The following is an 18,810-nucleotide window of genomic DNA, read 5'->3' on the forward strand; positions in this document are numbered from 1 at the left end:
ATCCACCTAACAATGACACAAGACTTCAATTTAGCACACCCACGCACAACTATACATCTTTCTGCTTTCTCACACACACACAACCACAACTACTGCGACCTTTTCTTTATTCATCTCAGACAATCGTTTTCTCAAATTTGGGTTTTGTTGAAACGGAGGAGGGGATATGAGAGAAGAGACATGAGGGATGAGTAGATGAATGAGGATAAACGGCAAGCAAGTGATTTTACACAAAAGATTATAAACTGCAATACACATGACAGGACTGTTGAGTGCTGGTATGGAGCAGCACCATGACAGAGACTGTCCTCAGCTGCACTTCTGGAGCACATCTCTCAGAACTACAAACACTGGCTGGCTGACCAGCTGGCTGGCCGGCAGACTGACTAGCTGGCTGGCTGACCAGCTGACTGGTTGCTATAACGTCTTCACTGGCTGTGCCAAGAACCACATTTTTCATCTTAATGAATATTTCTCCTTGGAGTCTAAATATTTAATGGTCTTTCAAAGCGACCTTGTACAACTTACACAAAGACAAATGGCCTCCTCCTCCTCCTCCTCCTCCTCCTCCCTCCCCAGCCCCTGTCCCTTTCTCTCTCTTCCCCTTCTCTATTCCACAATAAAGGAAGGAGGGAAAACCAAAACAGCTTTTGGCTAATCCCAAATGGCACTCTACTCCCCGCAGTGCACAACTTACTTACTAGGGTAAGAGGGCTCTACAAGAAGGCGTTACTTGAGACATACAGGGAGATTTTATTGTGCCAATTCCTCTTTTGAAAGCTGTTCCCATGGTGATGGCATAGAATGCTTTTGAGGACAATACCATCTCAGTGGTAGGGCACAGGGTAGACAGGAGAGTCAAGGCTGGAGAACTGAACCATTTCTTATGTGGGTGTGAGTGTTGGTGAATGGCAGAGTCTAGGGCCTACAGCAAGGCCCATGTTCACTGTCTCTGTCTGGGTCCACCAAGGGCACTAACTCTGATTCAGCACCCACTCACTGCCTGTTTAACTGTGTAAACACTGTGTAAAGTTTCTGTTAAAATGTTCCTCTTAAACATTTGGAGAGAGTATATGACAAGCCCACGAATGTCTAACCAACAACTCCACATTCTCATTGGTGACAAGGATTCTGATGGGCGGGACCAGGAGAAGAACTTCAGGAGAAGTTCAGGTGCATATCCAGTGTTTATGTATCTCCACAACATCTCCTGTTGTTAAACATTAATGGATTTATTAACGTTCAACTATGGCAAAACACTATGTTCTCCAAACCCCACCGTGGGAAGCAAACAGCTGCCAGTGTGATGAGGCCCCTGAATGCTGACTAAGTGTCTCCTGCATAGGGGCATGTGTGAACATGACTGTGTGTGAGAAAAGCACAGAGGGACTGTGTGACAGGGTGGTATGCCAGTATGTGAAAAGATTTTATTCAACGCAGACAGTAAGAATACTGATTATAGAGGAAGACGGCTAGTGAAAGAGTCTTTTTGTGTTTGTCTATGATTCTGTGTTTGTAGCATGTTTGGACGACACTGTATGTTTGAGCGATGGGAGGCTCCCAGACCCTTTGACCTACATTCTTCGCCCACATACAAGCACAATGGCAGGCCTGACTTCCTTCATATCTCCCCTGCTAGGCTGGATGATCACTGTGTTTCCACTGTACTAACAGCAGCAGTCTGTGACACACCCAGATAGAGAGATGGATATTGAACTCTTTCTGCAATGTGCGGAGGGTGGGACAGAGAGATAAAACACACAAGTGCCCCTCTCTTCTAGTTACACAGTTTTCTTTTTTGCTTTGTAACCACAGCTCTAGGCCCGAGGTGTTACAGTGTGTGTGTGTGTGTGTGTGTATGTGTGTGACACAGGCATTTGTAGAGAAGGTGGATACTCACAGCTATGAGGATCTGGGTGCTGCTGTGTACGACCTCTATGTACTGGTAATCCATGAGGCAGCCCATGACGGAGATGTAGGACTGGCTGTCGGCTGGCTGGGACATCTCCTTCCTCACACAGCCCGGGCCGTGCTCACTCCACCACGAGTGGTGGGCCGAGATGTTGAACGTCAGCAGGTCGCTGTCCTGGAAAGAAAAACACACACACAGGACATGAAGACATATCCTTAGGAAAGCTAAACACACAGGCTCAAATGCACACATGCACACACACAGGAAATATAGGCACACACAGGCTCAAAAGCAAAAAACAATCACACACACACAACCCTGTATGATACACACTGATTCAAATGCACGTCAATCAATAGTCCGATACAGAAATGTATCCTACAGCTGCCCAGCAGTGACAAGGCATGCATTATTTAAGCAGGGCAATGGGCTGCTGTCAGGAAACAACCATGAGGCCTACGGACACACACGGCTAGTAGGGAGGATTTTGAGGACTAACGACATGACAGTATTGATTGAGCTTGATAGTGAGGTATCTCCAGTCACCTACACTAATGGTAGAAGTGTGTAGTCAGTCCTAAGCTGAGGGGGCTAGTGCTAGGCTGATGACTACATGCTTGGTATTCCCTGTCACACACCCTGAGGCTCTAATCAATCCTCACAAACAAGGACTCAAGGTTAGTCCACACCGATCAAACACATCCGTTTGTGGAAATGTAGACTGTGTGTGTCTCGGACTAAAGCTAAACTGAAGTCTTTTTTATTGGTTATTAAATCCTTATGACCAACTTTGGTGTTTTCATCTGAGCAAGAGCGGTGTGTGAGGTGGATGTGTGGGTTTACTGGGTGGGGGGGGGGGGGGTAGGAACTGTCAGAAGCCTTGTCGTTTGAGCAGTGTGGGGGAAAGAGTATCAATAGAAGCTGACAGACCATGCAACCCCCCCCCCCCCCCCCCCTCGTGCTGCCCCCTCCGCTGCCCCCCACCACTTGAGAGCTTTGTACCCTTATTTTTTCTCTCTCTCCCTATACACACACCTCTCCTGAAATCAGTAACTAGTTGTTTGGCTTTGGACAAAGTCAAGAGGAGAGTGTGCTTGAGTGTGATTTTCATGTGTGTGTGTGTATTAGTTTGTGTGTGATTGTGTGCGTGTGTATTTGTATGTGTGTGACTGTGTGTGCGTGTATTCTTATGTGTGTGGCTGTGTGTGCGTGTATTTGTATGTGTGTGACTCTGTGTGCGTGTATTCGTATGTGTGTGGCTGTGTGTGTGTGTATTTGTATGTGTGTGACTCTGTGTGCGTGTATTCGTATGTGTGTGGCTGTGTGTGTGTTATTGCATGACTGTGATCCATTAGCCTTCTCTCCTCCTGGTCACCATATGCAGTTCTAGGAGTCCAGTCTGGCTCCATCTGTCAGGTTCCTGCCCAGCCCAAGCCCCAAGCAGCTGGCCCTTCCATGGCTCATTATTTTACCGACCAGGAACACACACACACACACACACACACACCCACACCTGAGCCATGGGGTACCACGTTTACAAAGCCTGGGGAGATCTCACACAAATTTACTGGTCTGTAACCCTATACATGACTATGTGTCTGCTCTCATTGGCCAGCCGTCTGTGTTTAAGCTAGATCCAGAGAAGAGGTACAGGATGGAGTGAGTGATATAATGAGGGGTGACAGAACACATCCCCTTGTGCAGATTAACACTTTAATCTAAATGGAGCCCCCGGGGAGCAGGGAAGACTTGGAGGAACCAGACTGTGTGTGTTTGTCTGACTGGGAGTGTGCACGTGTGCATGGTCGAGTTATCCCGAATGCCAAAGATTTGTACAAACACGTAATGAACACATAGCAATAGTACTTATAGAGGTATGAGTCCTCCTGGCTAAATGACATGAGCTGTGAGTAGGTGAGCTTCTGGTAGAGAACGTGTGAGCAGGTCTTACCTTGGAGAGGCCTCCCACATCCAGGTAGAAACAGATGATGAAGACATTCCAGGCCACCCAGAGAGCAGCCCACACAGTGTACTGCACAACACAAACACACACAGGACATCACAACGACTCGCTTCATCATCTCCCAACGTGCCGTTAGCTATGATCTTACAAGACATGATTAGACAGATATGATAATGTATAGCTAGTACACTGTTGCTACATAACTCAAGTGGTACATTGTTGGGGTCAACACACACCTTATTTACTAAACACAAAGCTCCTGTACTGTAAGTCCTTAGGCAGTGGAGGTTTAAATCTGTTGAGGCCAAGTACTTTATAGAAGTACTTTAGTCCACAGCTGCTGACTGGCTAGGGGCAGTTGCTGTGACGAAGGGCTGTGGTTCAACTCCAGTTAACGCATTGAGCAACAGGCTGACTCACCTTCAGTCATCAAGTACCCTTTGTATAGAGTCAACCCTGAGGCCAAAGCCCTCAACCTACAACCGCAACCACCAACTAACGACCACAACCACCATCTGTCATGTTGAGTCACATAGCTCCTCACCTCCTTTTCCAACAAAAGCTGACACAATTGTCTTTTTTGCTTGTGACTCCTACGTTCTCTCACTTCCTCTTTGTTTCCTCTCCTTCACAATCCCCAGCACACATCACTCTCAGAGGCCTACCCTGTCGATAGATGTTGTCTTTCACATTTGTGTCTCACACTTTAACACTTTAACACTCCAGTGTAAGATGGCAGAATAACTATCTTGCTTTGAAATACAGTTCAGCATTTACCTAAATCTCCTAAACCTCTGATTAACCCTTCTGATTAAAGAAAATCCTAAATCCTGAGAGATTGGTGGGGTTTAAGGAGCACTTTGTTAAGAGTGTAGAATTACCAGCTGATTACGATTAACACAAACAATGTTTAAGCCAGAGCTCTGGCCAAAGTGAAATAAAACAAGTGGCCTAATGCTTTAGTTTGTGTGTTTTCTCACCACCACAATGTAGCGTGGCCGGTACTGAATGGTGCCAAAGAGTCCCAGTATAACGATGATGATGTGGAAGAAGTTGGCCAGGATGGGAGCCCACTGGTAGCCCAGGAAGTCAAACACCTGCCTCTCCAACGCCACCATCTACAGATGAGAGAGTAGTAAAGAGGGTGGATGGGGTAAGAGAGAGAGGATGGATGGAAATAGAGAGAGAAAGGGGGGGAGTGAGGAGAGGGGTTAATGAACAAATTAGATACACAGCCAGCCTGCCACAGATAGAGTAAACAAACAATAACAAATGATTTGATCCAACCTAACTCTGAGCCAAGTAAAAGGCAAAAGTTTCCAAAGTTCCTGCCAGGAGCAACCTGGAAGGGGATTATGAGAGAGAAGGGCCTTCCGTTCCAACAGGTCAGCACTGAGCAAAGCCATGCATTAGAAACAATACACACTCACACAATACTGTGGAACCCACCCAGACTGAAACAGGAAAACACATTCCACTGATGGTTGAATAAAACACACACACACACACACACACACACACACACACACACACACACACACACACACACACACACACACACACACACACACACACACACACACACACACACACACACACACACACACACACACTCTCTCTTGGTCCTCCCTGCCCACCCAGCCGACTCCCCCTCCTCTCCTCTGGCTTCCCTTGCTGTCACATTATATCAGAAGAGCGAAAACAAAACGAAGCCATTTGCACCTTTAGACTCCAGACACTATATTTGCATCAATTCAATGAACATGCCATTTGTTGGGCGTGAGAGAGAGTGAGGGGAGGAGCCAGCATACAAGCTGGTTCATTATAATTCCGTCGCCAGGCGAAGTGTGCGTCTCGGCAATGGTGTGGTCTTGGCGTGTGTCGACATGTCAACACCAGCCAACCGCACGAAGATGGATGAGGGCGGGTGGAACCTCGTCTCCCCGGCAGTGACAGATGCGCACCACTGAACACGGCAGCCACACACGCACACACACACACTTAATGAGATGGAAATGTTAAAAGCAAGCTGGTGAGGCAAGCTAGAGGGTGAAGTGAGAAAGAAGATCTCACATGATGTCACTTCTAAGATGAGGACCTTGCAGAGAGACGAGGATCAGTAGATCCAGATGAGCAGGATAGAAGACCACAAAATGGAGAGACGGAAGGAGAGATGAAGAGGTGTAGCCCAAGCCTGTGTGTGTGCATGTGTTGGTGCCTGAGTGTCTGTAACTGTTGCTTTGGCAGTACTGCTGAGTACAGGCTGCTGAGTACAGGCTGCTGGGTACAGGCTGCTGGGTACAGGCTGCTGGGTACAGGCTGCTGGGTACAGGCTGCTGGGTACAGGCTGCTGAGTACAGGCTGCTGAGTACAGGCTGCTGGGTACAGGCTGCTGGGTACAGGCTGCTGGGTACAGGCTGCTGAGTACAGGCTGCTGGGTACAGGCTGCTGGGTACAGGCTGCTGGGTACAGGCTGCTGGGTACAGGCTGCTGGGTACAGGCTGCTGGGTACAGGCTGCTGGGTACAGGCTGCTGGGTACAGGCTGCTGGGTACAGGCTGCTGAGTACAGGCTGCTGAGTACAGGCTGGAATGTTGCAGGTTTGAAAGTGATTTTAAACTGCAGATATCATGAAATAATACAAAATACAATGTTTTCGTAGCCTTGGGGCTTCTTTTATGTCATACAGATTATTGGTCTTTACTCATACATAACATGGGGTGTGTTTATAAACCATCACTCTGAGACGGTATTTTTGGTTCATTAACCCCTCAGTCCACGTCTCCGCCCCACCTCCTGTGTGTGGTCCTTGTCCAGCAGCCCCAGGCCTCACAGTGAGAGCAGCTGTCTCCGTGGCAGGCACTACGACCAGGAAAGAGGAGATACCATGCAGGCCCATCGCTATCTCCGCTAACCCAATCACCATCCTGATGACAGCAATCAATCAAGAACGGAGAGCGCTCTACAGTGCCCACACACACACACACACACACGCATTCACCATGGCCTGTGTGTATGTATGTGTGTGGGTGCACTGTGCCTTATCCATAGGAAATGGCTTATTCAGAAGTGGGGTGGAATTTGATCAGGTGGATACCAATACTCTTCCAGGAACGGCGAGGCCGCTAACCAGCGGCGCTTAAAAGCATCACACACAACCCTACTGCACGTGTAAATGAGTCCCTATGGAGAGTGTATGTCAAATGTGTGTGTGAGAGTGAGTGAAAGAGCGAGCCAGTATGTGTGTGTGTGTGTGTGTGTGTGGCCATTCTCCTGCTATAAATGCTATGGAATCGGTGGTGAGCCTGATAGCAGGATGCTACAAGCCTCTCCCACGTCAGTCCCTCAGCCTTGTTCCATGTGCGCCTCTCTCCCCTACGCTGGGAAAGTATCAATTAATGCCTCCTCCTGCCATATGATACCAGGTCATTAACATGGATCCTAAATCTATATATCACTCGCACACTTGATGGGTTTCTCCTTTCTGTTGTCAAAGGCACCTTCTGAACATACTGTAGCGGCAGAGCCGCCTTTCTTCCGCAACATCCTAGTCTAAGATGAGGCAGAGAGAGAGAGATGCCGAGGAGAGAAGGATGAGAAGATTGCAGTGAACATGGGAGGGATGAGAGAGTCAGAGGAGACGTTTGATGTTCTTTGCTCGCTCACTAATTATGGAGCCGAGAGCAGACAACACCGGAGAACGCCCTCCAGTTCTCTGAAGGCTGTGGGCTGAGCAGTGTTTGTTAGCGTGCCGTCTAAAACCCACCCAGCTGCTCCCTCACCATCCTCCAGTCAGACAGGCGCATCACCTTCGTCTGACACACCAGCTCAAGCGTTAACCTATAGGATTTGATATACACACTCAAAACCAGACACATTCCTCCATCTTCCTTGCCACTCCTTAGTCTACAGGGGCCGACGGGTTTGTGTGAAAGTCAGACCTCTGGAGCACTGAGACTGCTTCTCTATCAGCAGCCAGCTCTGAGTCACCTGAACTGTATAGAACAGAAGGGGGTCGAGTCATCGGCCTTTATAGAGCTGAGACACAGAGAACGCCAATTACGCTTCACCTGGCATGCTGTCACTGCCTTCAGTGATAAACTGCAAACAAACACATTCACCAGCCTTGACGGATGGAATCAGGAGAGAGAGAGAAAATGAGAACCAGTGAGAGTATCCCTCATTTGATTAATTCCAGTCTCTTCTCCGTTTCCTCACTTTGCATCACTCCCTTTCTCTTCCCTTTACCCTGCATTTCTCCCTTTCGACTCTCTTACGGTGTTCCCCCTCCTCCTCTGCCTTCCTTCAATCCTCTCCTCCTACCTTCTATTCTGTCCATCCATCTTATCTTCTGTCCATCCCCCTGCCCTCTGTCTCTATATTGCAATCTTCTTATTCCCTTGAGAGCTAGTGGCCCTGCCATGACTGCAATTCGTCTTGATAAGAATTGAGAGAACTGGGCCTCCTACAGATGTACAGTATCCAGACGACCATCCCAACCAGACGCACAGCAACTTCACAGGCTACAGGCCTTAGTCCTACAAATGTGTTTCCTCCACTCCACCCTTTCCCAACAAACAGTCCATCTTTGTACCCGTTTATCCTTAAGGCAGAACCTTTTGGCTTGTAATTTTATATATAATTTACTGGCTGAAAAGTGCCTGGACATTCATAGATATTTAAAAGCTAGCAACCATGATTACTGTCATCATCTGTGACACTTGGGGGCCACTTTCACAGCATCTGTTGGTTCCAATCTCCAGGGTATTTGCGCTTTGTGACTTCTAAATGAGAAACTTCACAGGCTCCCTCTCTCCCTTGTCTCCCTCACATGTTTTATCCCCACAGTAACTGACTGAACAAAACCAGGACATCGATATAGACAGTGGCAGAAAATCCCCTACACATGAACGATGGATGGAAGAATACCAAGGCTGGGTTAAATCAAGCAGCCTCCTCTTCTTCCGTCTTCCCCCTCACGTCCCAGATACAACAGAGAGGGTGGCTTGTACTCCAATTAGCCAGACGCAAATTTCACCAGGCCCCTACTTCAGAGGCATTCTGATCACGTACTCTAAGCAGGAAGGGAGGCCAAACAGCTGTCGGCAGTTTTTACCCCTGATTCTATTTCCCGTAATTGACTCTGTGAAGTTGCTATTTTCGTCATAATCCCATTGTTCCTAGTGATCAACATGTCAAAATCTGACGTTTAACTCCGGCAGAGAAGCCATCTTGTCCTCTCATCCATCTACCATCAGCTGCTGGTTAAACAAGACTGATGATAGACTTCTGTTTATAACTCTGCCATCCATTTGGACAAACAACAGACCTGAAGCCTGTGTAATGGAAACACAGGGCTGTGTCTAATGTCTAATGGCCAGGGTCAAGTTCTTTGTCTTTGGCCTCCATCTTTGAAGTCTGTGGGACACCTAGACCCATCTCTACAGTGACTCACCACCCCCCCCCCCACACACACACACACACAGACACACACACACCTACACGTCCACCTTATGCTCACACAAACACACAACAACTACCACTTTGACACGCAACCACATTTTAAAGGTAAAATTGGAGGCATGGTACACAAGGTCTACAAAATAGACACCATAAACCAGAGAGAGTGAGATAAGTATTGTAGATTGAATTTCAAGATAGAGAGAGAAAATACATTTTGATTAAGAGAGAAGGAAAAAGGCGAGGCGAGGCACAGCTCCTGTGCACAAGAAACTCCAAAGAGTTTCTATCAGCATGAAGCCCCGGTCAGGGTGAAAGAGAAGGAAAGCACTGTTCACTTCAGAGCAAAACATGTGTTTTGACCTGGACAAGCTAAATATAATCCTATCTGACCACTAGCACTGCTTCACGTAGGCTATTTCTCAGCTGCTGAAACAGTTGCAATATACAGTTCATTCCCGTGTTCATTTTTGGGTGGGTACGCATTCTGTGGTTAGGTTCTCAGCCTGGCATATCATCATCTAAACCTTCCAACATAGCCAAGCAGACTCCAGGACCAGACTCTTCAGGGGGCTAAGCTTCTCCAGAACGGTGCCTCTTCCCCTAATCTCCAGCAGTACACCAGGGACATTCACCAAGCTGGACACCCAGCCCTCCTGGTGACTGCTTCATTTCCTGTGGGAGCAGCAGCATCTTATTACCCTAACCCAGTTTCCGTGGTAACAGGATGTCACAGAGTAAAAGGGAGAGATTGGCCCCAGGTCTATGGGGGTCATACCCCTAATTGGTCAGGACTAGAAGAGGTTTAACCAACCCCCACTCACTCTCCATTTCGTTACCCCGTTCTCCCTCTCCTTTGCTGCCTTCTCCTACAGAGGCTGAGACTCAAATGATAAATCAAATAGCAATCAATAATTCAAACACCTTGCCTTCTCCACCATCACTAAACGATATGAAGAGGGGGAAGGGAGAAGGCACCCTAGGAAGATGGAGAGACAAACTGAAAACAGAATGAGAAAATAGAGAGAAACCAGCTCTTTAAAAATAATTTAGACCTAACATTAAAGACTGGGATCCTCATTCAACTCTGAACCATTTGCTAATGGGGCTCCAGAGTGACAAGCACACATCTGATCTGAGGACAGTCCTGTCTGGTGGGATGTGAGGGCGTCAGGTGTGCCTGAGAGCAGGACATGCAGCCGCAGCAGTCACCTCGTGTCTGACCCTCAGAACCCTTTTATCACCACGACCCCCTAACAGCAGGTCTTGTGGTTCTGGACTTCCCACAAAGTATTAAGGCTTAAGTAGGCAGGCATGAGAGTTGCTCCATATCCCCAGTAGTGTGTCTGCTGCCTGGACACTGATTGAGCCTCCAGGCTTGAGTGGAACAGGGCGGGCTAGATAATCAACACTGCATCAGTCCATCGGACAATCAGTAGCACACACTGGGGGTCTAAGAACAGAGCGAGACAGACAGAGAGAATCAAGCCCTTTTTAAATGGAGTTTCCGTTATGTGGCCGTATACCCCCCATTTCTCTGGCTTGGTTTGTTCAGACTGAATCAAAGGCGGAATGATGCCGGAATGATGGTACACAAGATCTGCACATCTGAGGTGTGGAGTCGGCATCAAGTGTGTGTAGTCCCGCCATGCCGGCTCTCCTTCACACAGATACCGATTGGGCTCTGTGACTACCTCCACTGCCAGCTTAATGCCGGTACAACCATCACCCCCTCATTCCGTGTACCTTTTATACAGAGCTGTGAGGCTGCATAAAGGCGCAACATTTCCACCTTGAAGAGGCTTTGTAAGAGAGCCTACAGAGAGAGATCATTTGTTCACTAGCACCTTGGACCACACCCACTGACTTCTCTGAATAGCTTGTTTTTGTCAAGTCTTAACTTTGACAAAAGTTCATGTCAAGTCTTAACTATGACTTATGGCAGTGGCCTTTTACCAAGACACCAAACAACAATGACTATTCATCATTGACCCACAAAACAAAAATAACCTGGACATTTACAGAGAATATTTCCCTATCAGATGCCCATGCAGGCTGTCCATCTTGGGGAGAAAGGAGAGCATATAGCACATGATGGAATCTAGAACACTGTGTGGTTTGTCTATGGCTTTTACAACAGGACTCCACAGGAGGTGCAGGAGAGATGTGGATTTCTGCCACCTAAACATCAGCTCTTCAGTGAGAGGGTTTATAAAGAGTTCATATGAGAGATTGAGAGGCAAAGGGAGTTGTAGGATAGAGAAATTGAGCTAAAGATGGAGTGACTATGACTCTCAACTCAGCTTCTCCCAACCTCTCTCTTCCATCAACCTGACAGGTCCAAGGAAACGCAGTTCATTATAATGGATCACATTGACAAAACAATGCCAGGAGGCCGTCACACTGTCCTATAATCACCCACCCTTTTGACTATAAGGGGGTTATAAAGATGTCTTTGAGTGTCATCATGAGTGCCTGCTCTCCCTACAGATGAGATGAGACACGGGCTGAGGTGAAGGTCCCTGTTCAGAGCTCCCTCCTGGGCACTGACAGGGGGAACACATCTCCCCAGAAACACACACTATCGTCTGCTGCCCTGACAGCATGCTAGGCTAACTTTTAGTGTCATGTCATTCTCTCCAGCTCCCGTAATTACAGTCATGACACTTGGTCTGCATTCATATTAAAGCTGTAACGGGATGCGTGTGTGTGTGAGTCGTGTATGAGTATTGTGTATGTGTGTGTTTCTGGGGGAGGGGTAGACAGTGTATGGAGATGTATCCAGCATCCCCTAAGCTCATGAATATTCAATGATGCATTTGAATGCTTAACTCTGGTGTAAAACCAGGGGAGCTGGTGAAGGGGGAGGAAATCTCTTTGAAGACAGAAGACTGAAGTTTGTCTTGGGGATCTTCTCAGAGGAAGCATTTCCTGTTGTACATCTAAACATGCCTATAACGCATCTGTTGAATCCTCTTTCAAAAGGTGCTGCCTTTAAAGTGGCATCAAACGTGATGGAGAAAAGATGGAGTTTTTCACAGCAGTGACATAAACACACACACACACTAGTCACTGAGAAAGGTTAACCTTTAAGGGCTGCTGGTGTGGGGGGGATTATCCACTCCTCTCCTCGTCTCGCTCCCTATGATTACACCCCTGGCTCCTCCTTTCCCTCCCTCCCTTACCCTCTGCACCCTCAGAGTGGCCTGCCCCCACGCCCCAGCCACAGGGCAGAACCCCAACATATCATCATCATAAAGTATGTTTGCAAATAGATGGCACCACATGTGGGCTTGGTGTATAGTATGCTTATGTGTTCCGCTCAGTTCAGCACAGATTCTTAGAAGGTAGTTGCAGAGTCAATGTTGTCCAGTTCTGACCTCATTACTCCAGGCCTGTATGTGTTTGTGGTGGTGGGTCCTAGATAGAGCCCCCGTGACCAATTAGGAGGCCTCCATCATCAATCAAACCCCTGGCCATTGAGCATCATTCCCTAGCATCAGGGTTGAGAGAGCGAGAGAGAGACAAAGAGTGAGACAGAAAGTGTCTGTGTGCTTAATAGTGTTTTTCAAGAACTTGAGCTTCCTAACAAGCATAGGCCTGGTGCCTGATCATTTCCTTTTGTCAAACATTCCAGCTTTTACACAACAGGTCAACTTGAGGACAGTCTACCCAAACAATCTGAAACCTTTTCAGAAAAACAAAACAAATCAGTGGACGAGGCAGAGTGCCAGCTATTCTCTGGGTCTGAGCAGTACTAAGAGCCCTAGCAGTGGTCAACATTAGTTGTAGCCTAGCTGAGTGAGACTAGAGGATTTCTAATCAATAGAAGCTCACTATCAAAATTTGCAGGGAAATCGCCAGCATCGCTCGCCCACTCGATGGAACCACAATTCAATTAGGCAGCAATTCTATGAGTGGTTTGAAGTACTACTTTCCTAGCTCATCATCACCTCACATCCTGGATGTAGCCTATGTGGTTCTGCAGGGCTGTTGTTACATGTGAGGAAAATACGTTATTTATAGTCATGTTTCCCTCCTGGTGGGGTCAGAGTTGAGTCCCCTCGTCCTCCTGTCTTCTGACACACACCTGAAATCTACGGTGGGTCAGGAAGGGGACAACCTGACCCATCTTCTCAGGAGGTCAAACTCATAACCCTGTATGTGTGTGTGTGTGAGAAAGAGAGGTGAAGACTCTAGAGAGGAAGTGTGAGGAGGCACACAGGGCAAGTGATGGGGAGTATAATGCTGTTCTGGGAGTCTTTAGGGACTCTTTAGGCATGTTGTTGACAGGTTTATGCACCTTAAAACAAATGCTCCCTCTCCTTCTCCCTAATGAGGAAATAAGGTCAGCCGAGGGGGAAGAAAACAGGTGGGTTTGTCTGGGTGGGTCCCTAGGTAGTGTGTGTGTGTGTGTGTGTGTGTGTGTGTGTGTGTGTGTGTGTGTGTGTGTGTGTGTGTGTGTGTGTGTGTGTGTGTGTGTGTGTGTGTGTGTGTGTGTGTGTGTGTGTGTGTGTGTGTGTGTGTGTGTGTGTGAAAGGCTAGCTTTTAGTTAGGTAGCTTTTAGTTAGGCTTTTAGTTAAAAGCAAGATCCTGTTCTGGCTATACAGGTGTAACTGCAGACACACCAGCTCTCCTTGAACCCCACACGGAGATGAGGGCGAAGGCAGACAGACAGGAAGGAAGGAGAAATAAGGTCATGGAAACCAGACGACAAATAGTGTAGATCTCAAGTGGCCTGAGGTAATCATATTTTAAAGGTGTGTGTGTGTAGCCTGAGTGTGTGTGTGAGCACCCACGTTTGTCACATTCCTGCCTCCAGGTGACAGTCTTCAGCAGCCCTTAACAGCACTGGCTCAGTGGAACCAGACCTTGAAGAACTGAAGAAGACTGACTCCAGCCTCAAAGAGCTCCTACCTCATGACATGATCTCAAACAGCCATGACTGTCCTATTCCAAAACCCCACCAGTAAACTGATTTTAGAAGAGTGCTTTCCTTTCCTCCAGCTCTATCACACGGATGGGGAAGAACATCTTGATAGAGGAGTTTTATATTTCCCCATCACCATCATTCTTACTCAGAAAGAAGTCATTTCACAGCCAGTAATGGAGCGTCCTGAATCACTGTTGCACTCAAGACTCCCGTCGAGATGGCAAATGAGTTTGGATTCTGTAGCTGGTCTCTCTACAATACCATAGACTACATGAAAGAATTTCAGCTCAGTGGTAGCTGAAATTTGTGTGAGTTCCACAAATTAAAAAACATTTTCATGAAGCCTACTACAGCACAACAGACATACCTTACATAGTACACACCACAGTCCAACCCAACTTTATTCATCTCAGTCATTGTCACCCAGTGCAGTGCTTTCTGATAGAAAATGCAGATAATAGATCTCTAATCCTAAACCTGCGACTGTAAGACTTGGACCAACCCAATGTTACAACAATTGTCCTACAACACTGCAGGATGCTTATTCAGGGAATAGGGAATTACAGCATGTAATCAAGCCTGGATCGTCTAGTATAGCTTATCAGAGAAAACAGCCAATCACTGTTGACGAGGGTCAGAAGAGGACAGCACCACACATCAGTCAATACCAAACTGGGATCTGGAGAAGCCCATTGTTCAATGTGCAGTATTATTTTCTATTTTCATCATTTGGGAACATTCCTTATGTTGATATGGACACCTCCCTTACTCCAAGGCCTTGAACCCTGTGGTGCATGAGAAGAAATGATATCTGAGCTTTACACAAACCGCCAGTTGAGCACTGCACTCTGGTGCTACCTGAAGTGGTGACATGGCTGTATACTATGGGCTTACAAGTCTGTGCCAGTGCTGTTTTAATGCCCTCATAAATAACATCCTCACACCCTGTCAGCTCCACCTCACCCTGGGGACTGTTGAGAAAAAGAAGGTAAAAAAGAGAGAATAGAAGATATAGGACCAACTGTGATGTTGGATGTAAAATGTCATGGATCTGGGTTTACTGATTTGTTCTTGGTACCAATCTCTCTCCAGTGGTGCAGTGCACTAGAGGTGGGGACAATCCATGGTTTAGGATCACTGAGTAACATTTGAGATATGCTGAAAAGGCTACACGCTGAAGAGAAACGTAGAGCAGGGTGCACTGATCCCTCCAGTCAGCGAGTCCCAACACAGTAGGGTTCTAAGCTAAAGTGCGAGTAGTGAAAACTGTATGTGGACTGTCCACAGTGGGCCACGGCGCTCAGATTCTCCTCCGTTCTCAGATGCAATTGAAAACACTGACAATAAAAATAATCGTATAAATTCCAACGACTGGAGACGTTTTGTCTTGAAAAGAGTCACGTTTAAACGGGCAATTAGATTATATATAACTTGGTAAATATCTGGAGGACACAGACGGACAAGTATCTCAGCACAGATCGCTGGGATCTGACCACCATAACAAGCCATATCAAGTATCCTCACGCGGTGACTTCAACCTCGTGGATCAGCCAAAGTTAAAAAGATAATACACAGCCTGCATGCGAGACAACTAGCTTGTTCATACACGTGGGTGGGTGTTTGGGCAAGTAAGCATAGCAACATGCATGTTTTTGGTCGTAACAGTTGTAATATGAGGTATCAAGTTAACCAAACAAGTCTCCAATTTAGGCGTACTCTAATAACAACGAATCAAACAATGAGTTACACAGGAAAGGCGTGTTTGTAATTATTAGAAAAAGGAACAGTCACAGACTCACCAACTGGAACGTGCAAATAAAGATGAGCGTGCACCGGCCACTGCAGCACCCCATTGTGTTAAAATCAAAATTGCAATGTTGAAACACAGGGGACAAGAGACCTTGTGTCGCGGCGGGTGACAATAGCTACACCGGAGCTCTCCCTACTATGAGCGATTCTAGACAAGGTCCTGCATGAAGAGTGTAAGCTCCAGGCACCAGCGTCCCATTATTTTCTCCACCCCTTCTGTTGGTTGCTTTGTGTGTGTCTGTGAGGTGCTGGGACGAGGTTGTGGTAGTCTCCGGTAGTCGCGGCGAAGTTGAGTTAACTAGGTAGATTGAGTCCAGCGTGCGTGTGTGCGCGTGAGTGTATGTTGGGAAGGGGGGGGGGGCATGGGGTAGATGGGGTTTAAGGGCGTCGACATATGGATCCTGGGAGATTGACAAATGGTGCTCATGTCATGTGACATTCAATTCTACAAATAACACTAGTAAACGAATGATCTACCACTATACTAGGTTATTTTCCAGACTGTATTCACTTAAAATTCAGCAGTGCCCCATTATATTTCTGTATGAACATAGCATTTCATTGCTATATTTCAGGTTGATTTGAGTCAGTTTGTTATGAGTTTACAATCTATTAAATTCAGAGCTGTCCACTATAAAATCCACAGTACACTACAACCCTATTAAACAAGACCTGGGCAGACCAGACAGAGAACCGCTCACATAGGCCTGCTTAAAATGAGACTCATGCGCCACCTGGTGTCCATTTAAAAAGACACCATTATTCTGAGCTGAGACAGGCATAGTGGAAGTGATGGGAAGCGCTAACACGTCTGCCACTGCTCCATACAATGGATTCAGTGTGCTACATAGACATTCATCTGCTACTTGGGTCTCTTATATATTACACAGACTTACTGTAAATTAATCCTGAAATAAGATAAATGCCCCTCTGCACCATCTCCACCCTGCCAAATGTCTCCTGTTGTCCTTCCACACTCCCTCCTTCAGGCCTTTGACTGTTCAATACTTTCCCTCAACAGATAAACGACTACACACAATCTGATTTACGTACAGTCTAATAGAAAAACTGTTTAAAGCAACACTTTCTCCTCCCTCTCATCATCTCTTCATCCCTCTTGCTTTCTTCATCTGACTGTCTTCCTCCACTCTCTCTCTACAGTTCATACTCAGTCCTACATGCTGTTTCCCTCTGTATCTTACTTTCTCTCTTCTGTTGTTACTTTCCCCTCTCCCTTTTTCTGAGTTCTCTCTTGGCCAAGCATGTTGCCACCTCTCCCAGCACCAGAGTAATACATCTTTTATGTGTCTGCCCACGGAGTGAGGGAACACTTCACTTTTGATTACATCACACACTCATCCTCTCCGTTTAATAAAAGCCCTGCCTTGTCCCTTTATTACACATCACTCAGCCTAACCTTAGCCTAACCTCAGCCTAACCTATGCCAGCCCAGCTTAGCATATAAGCCTGACCAAACCTAACCTAGTCTAATCTCCTCAATTCCGCTAAACTCAGTTCAACTCAACTCAGCCCAGAGGGGCCTCTTGCTAAAAATAAGCACATGGTATTTTTCGGGAGCATTTTGTTTGTCTGGATAACCTTTTTTCTAAGATTTTCTGCTGAGTGCAAATTATTTCATGTTAAAATGTGTTAATCAGAAACCTTGGTTTTAGCATAGATTGAACCAGACCTGAACTAGACCGAAATTATTTTTCTCTTAACCCATATACTGTACTGCTTCCAGACATGAAATAACCCCATTCACTCTATGTGTCTCTCAAATTGATGTTTCTTTGAAAGTTGTAATTGAAATATGTTTTTCCAAAAGGAAAGCTGTCTTTCTTTTATTCTGTCTCTCCCTCTCTCTCTCTCTCTCTCTCTCTCTCTCTCTCTCTCTCTCTCTCTCTCTCTCTCTCTCTCTCTCTCTCTCTCTCTCTCTCTCTCTCTCTCTCTCTCTCTCTCTCTCTCTCTCTCTCTCTCTCTCTCTCTCTCTCTCTCTCTCTCTCTCTCTCTCTCTCTCTCTCTCTCTCTCTCTCTCTCTCTCTCTCTCTCTCTCTCTCTCTCTCTGTGTGGGATGCCTGACAGAAATAAGGTCACTTGCAGGGGTTTGTCAAGAGCACTAATGGAGGTTTCCCTCTACTCCCTTTTCACCCTTTTCACAAGGGAAATCTTTTGACACTTTATTGCCCTTGTGTGTGTGTATGATAGAGAGAGCGATAGGGAGATAGAGATATAGAGACAGAGCAACACTGTGTCCTCAGTGTCCAGTCTGACGCTGGGCCCTGGGGGACTGTTGTTCTTGCCAGAGACACTAACGTGAGGTGACAGGCCAGCCGCTGGCATGGTGCTCTCAGAAGACCGCAATTGTAGATGAGACCCAAGAGTCTGGCTTATGGCGGGCAGCAGCACAAAGACGAACTGAAAGGGAGGCGTCTTTTCTCTCTTTGAAAGAATCCCTTTCCATATCTTTCCACTCTTACTCTCACCTCCTTGCTCTTTATCACTCTCAGACGCCCTCACAGATACTCATACACACAGATTTACACATACACGCACCATTGACAACCAATTTATTGTGTGTGAGTCCGCTGGAGACACAAGAGTAAAATGGATTCCATCTCTGTCCTTAATGTCTGGATTCAAGATGTTTTCATGTCCTACAACACCAGGTGGCAACTAGCAGTGAGACTGGGTGTGCTGCTTGTGAATAGATGACTACTAATTGGGGCTATAT

The 18,810-nt window shown here is 46.7% G+C and overlaps 1 protein-coding gene across 2 annotated transcripts in view; it reads right to left on the minus strand.

Annotated features, from left to right (window-relative positions):
• The window catches only part of nkain4 (sodium/potassium transporting ATPase interacting 4), a 29,938-nt gene extending 13,541 nt beyond the window's left edge, over positions 1–16,397 (minus strand). For both annotated transcript variants that reach the window (XM_084679618.1, XM_084679617.1), the window contains exons 1-4: positions 16,067–16,397; positions 4,856–4,993; positions 3,864–3,944; positions 1,901–2,086 (exon numbers count right to left, since the gene is read on the minus strand). In XM_084679618.1, the coding sequence (XP_084535744.1) occupies positions 1,901–2,086; positions 3,864–3,944; positions 4,856–4,993; positions 16,067–16,120 (459 nt within the window). In that variant the 5' untranslated portion in view covers positions 16,121–16,397. The remainder of the gene's footprint in view (positions 1–1,900; positions 2,087–3,863; positions 3,945–4,855; positions 4,994–16,066) is intronic.
• Positions 16,398–18,810: the final 2,413 nt, after the last annotated feature.

The sequence above is a fragment of the Hypomesus nipponensis genome, chromosome 18, assembly GCF_054491055.1.
Source record: "Hypomesus nipponensis isolate SF chromosome 18, ASM5449105v1, whole genome shotgun sequence".
Taxonomy (NCBI): domain Eukaryota; kingdom Metazoa; phylum Chordata; class Actinopteri; order Osmeriformes; family Osmeridae; genus Hypomesus; species Hypomesus nipponensis.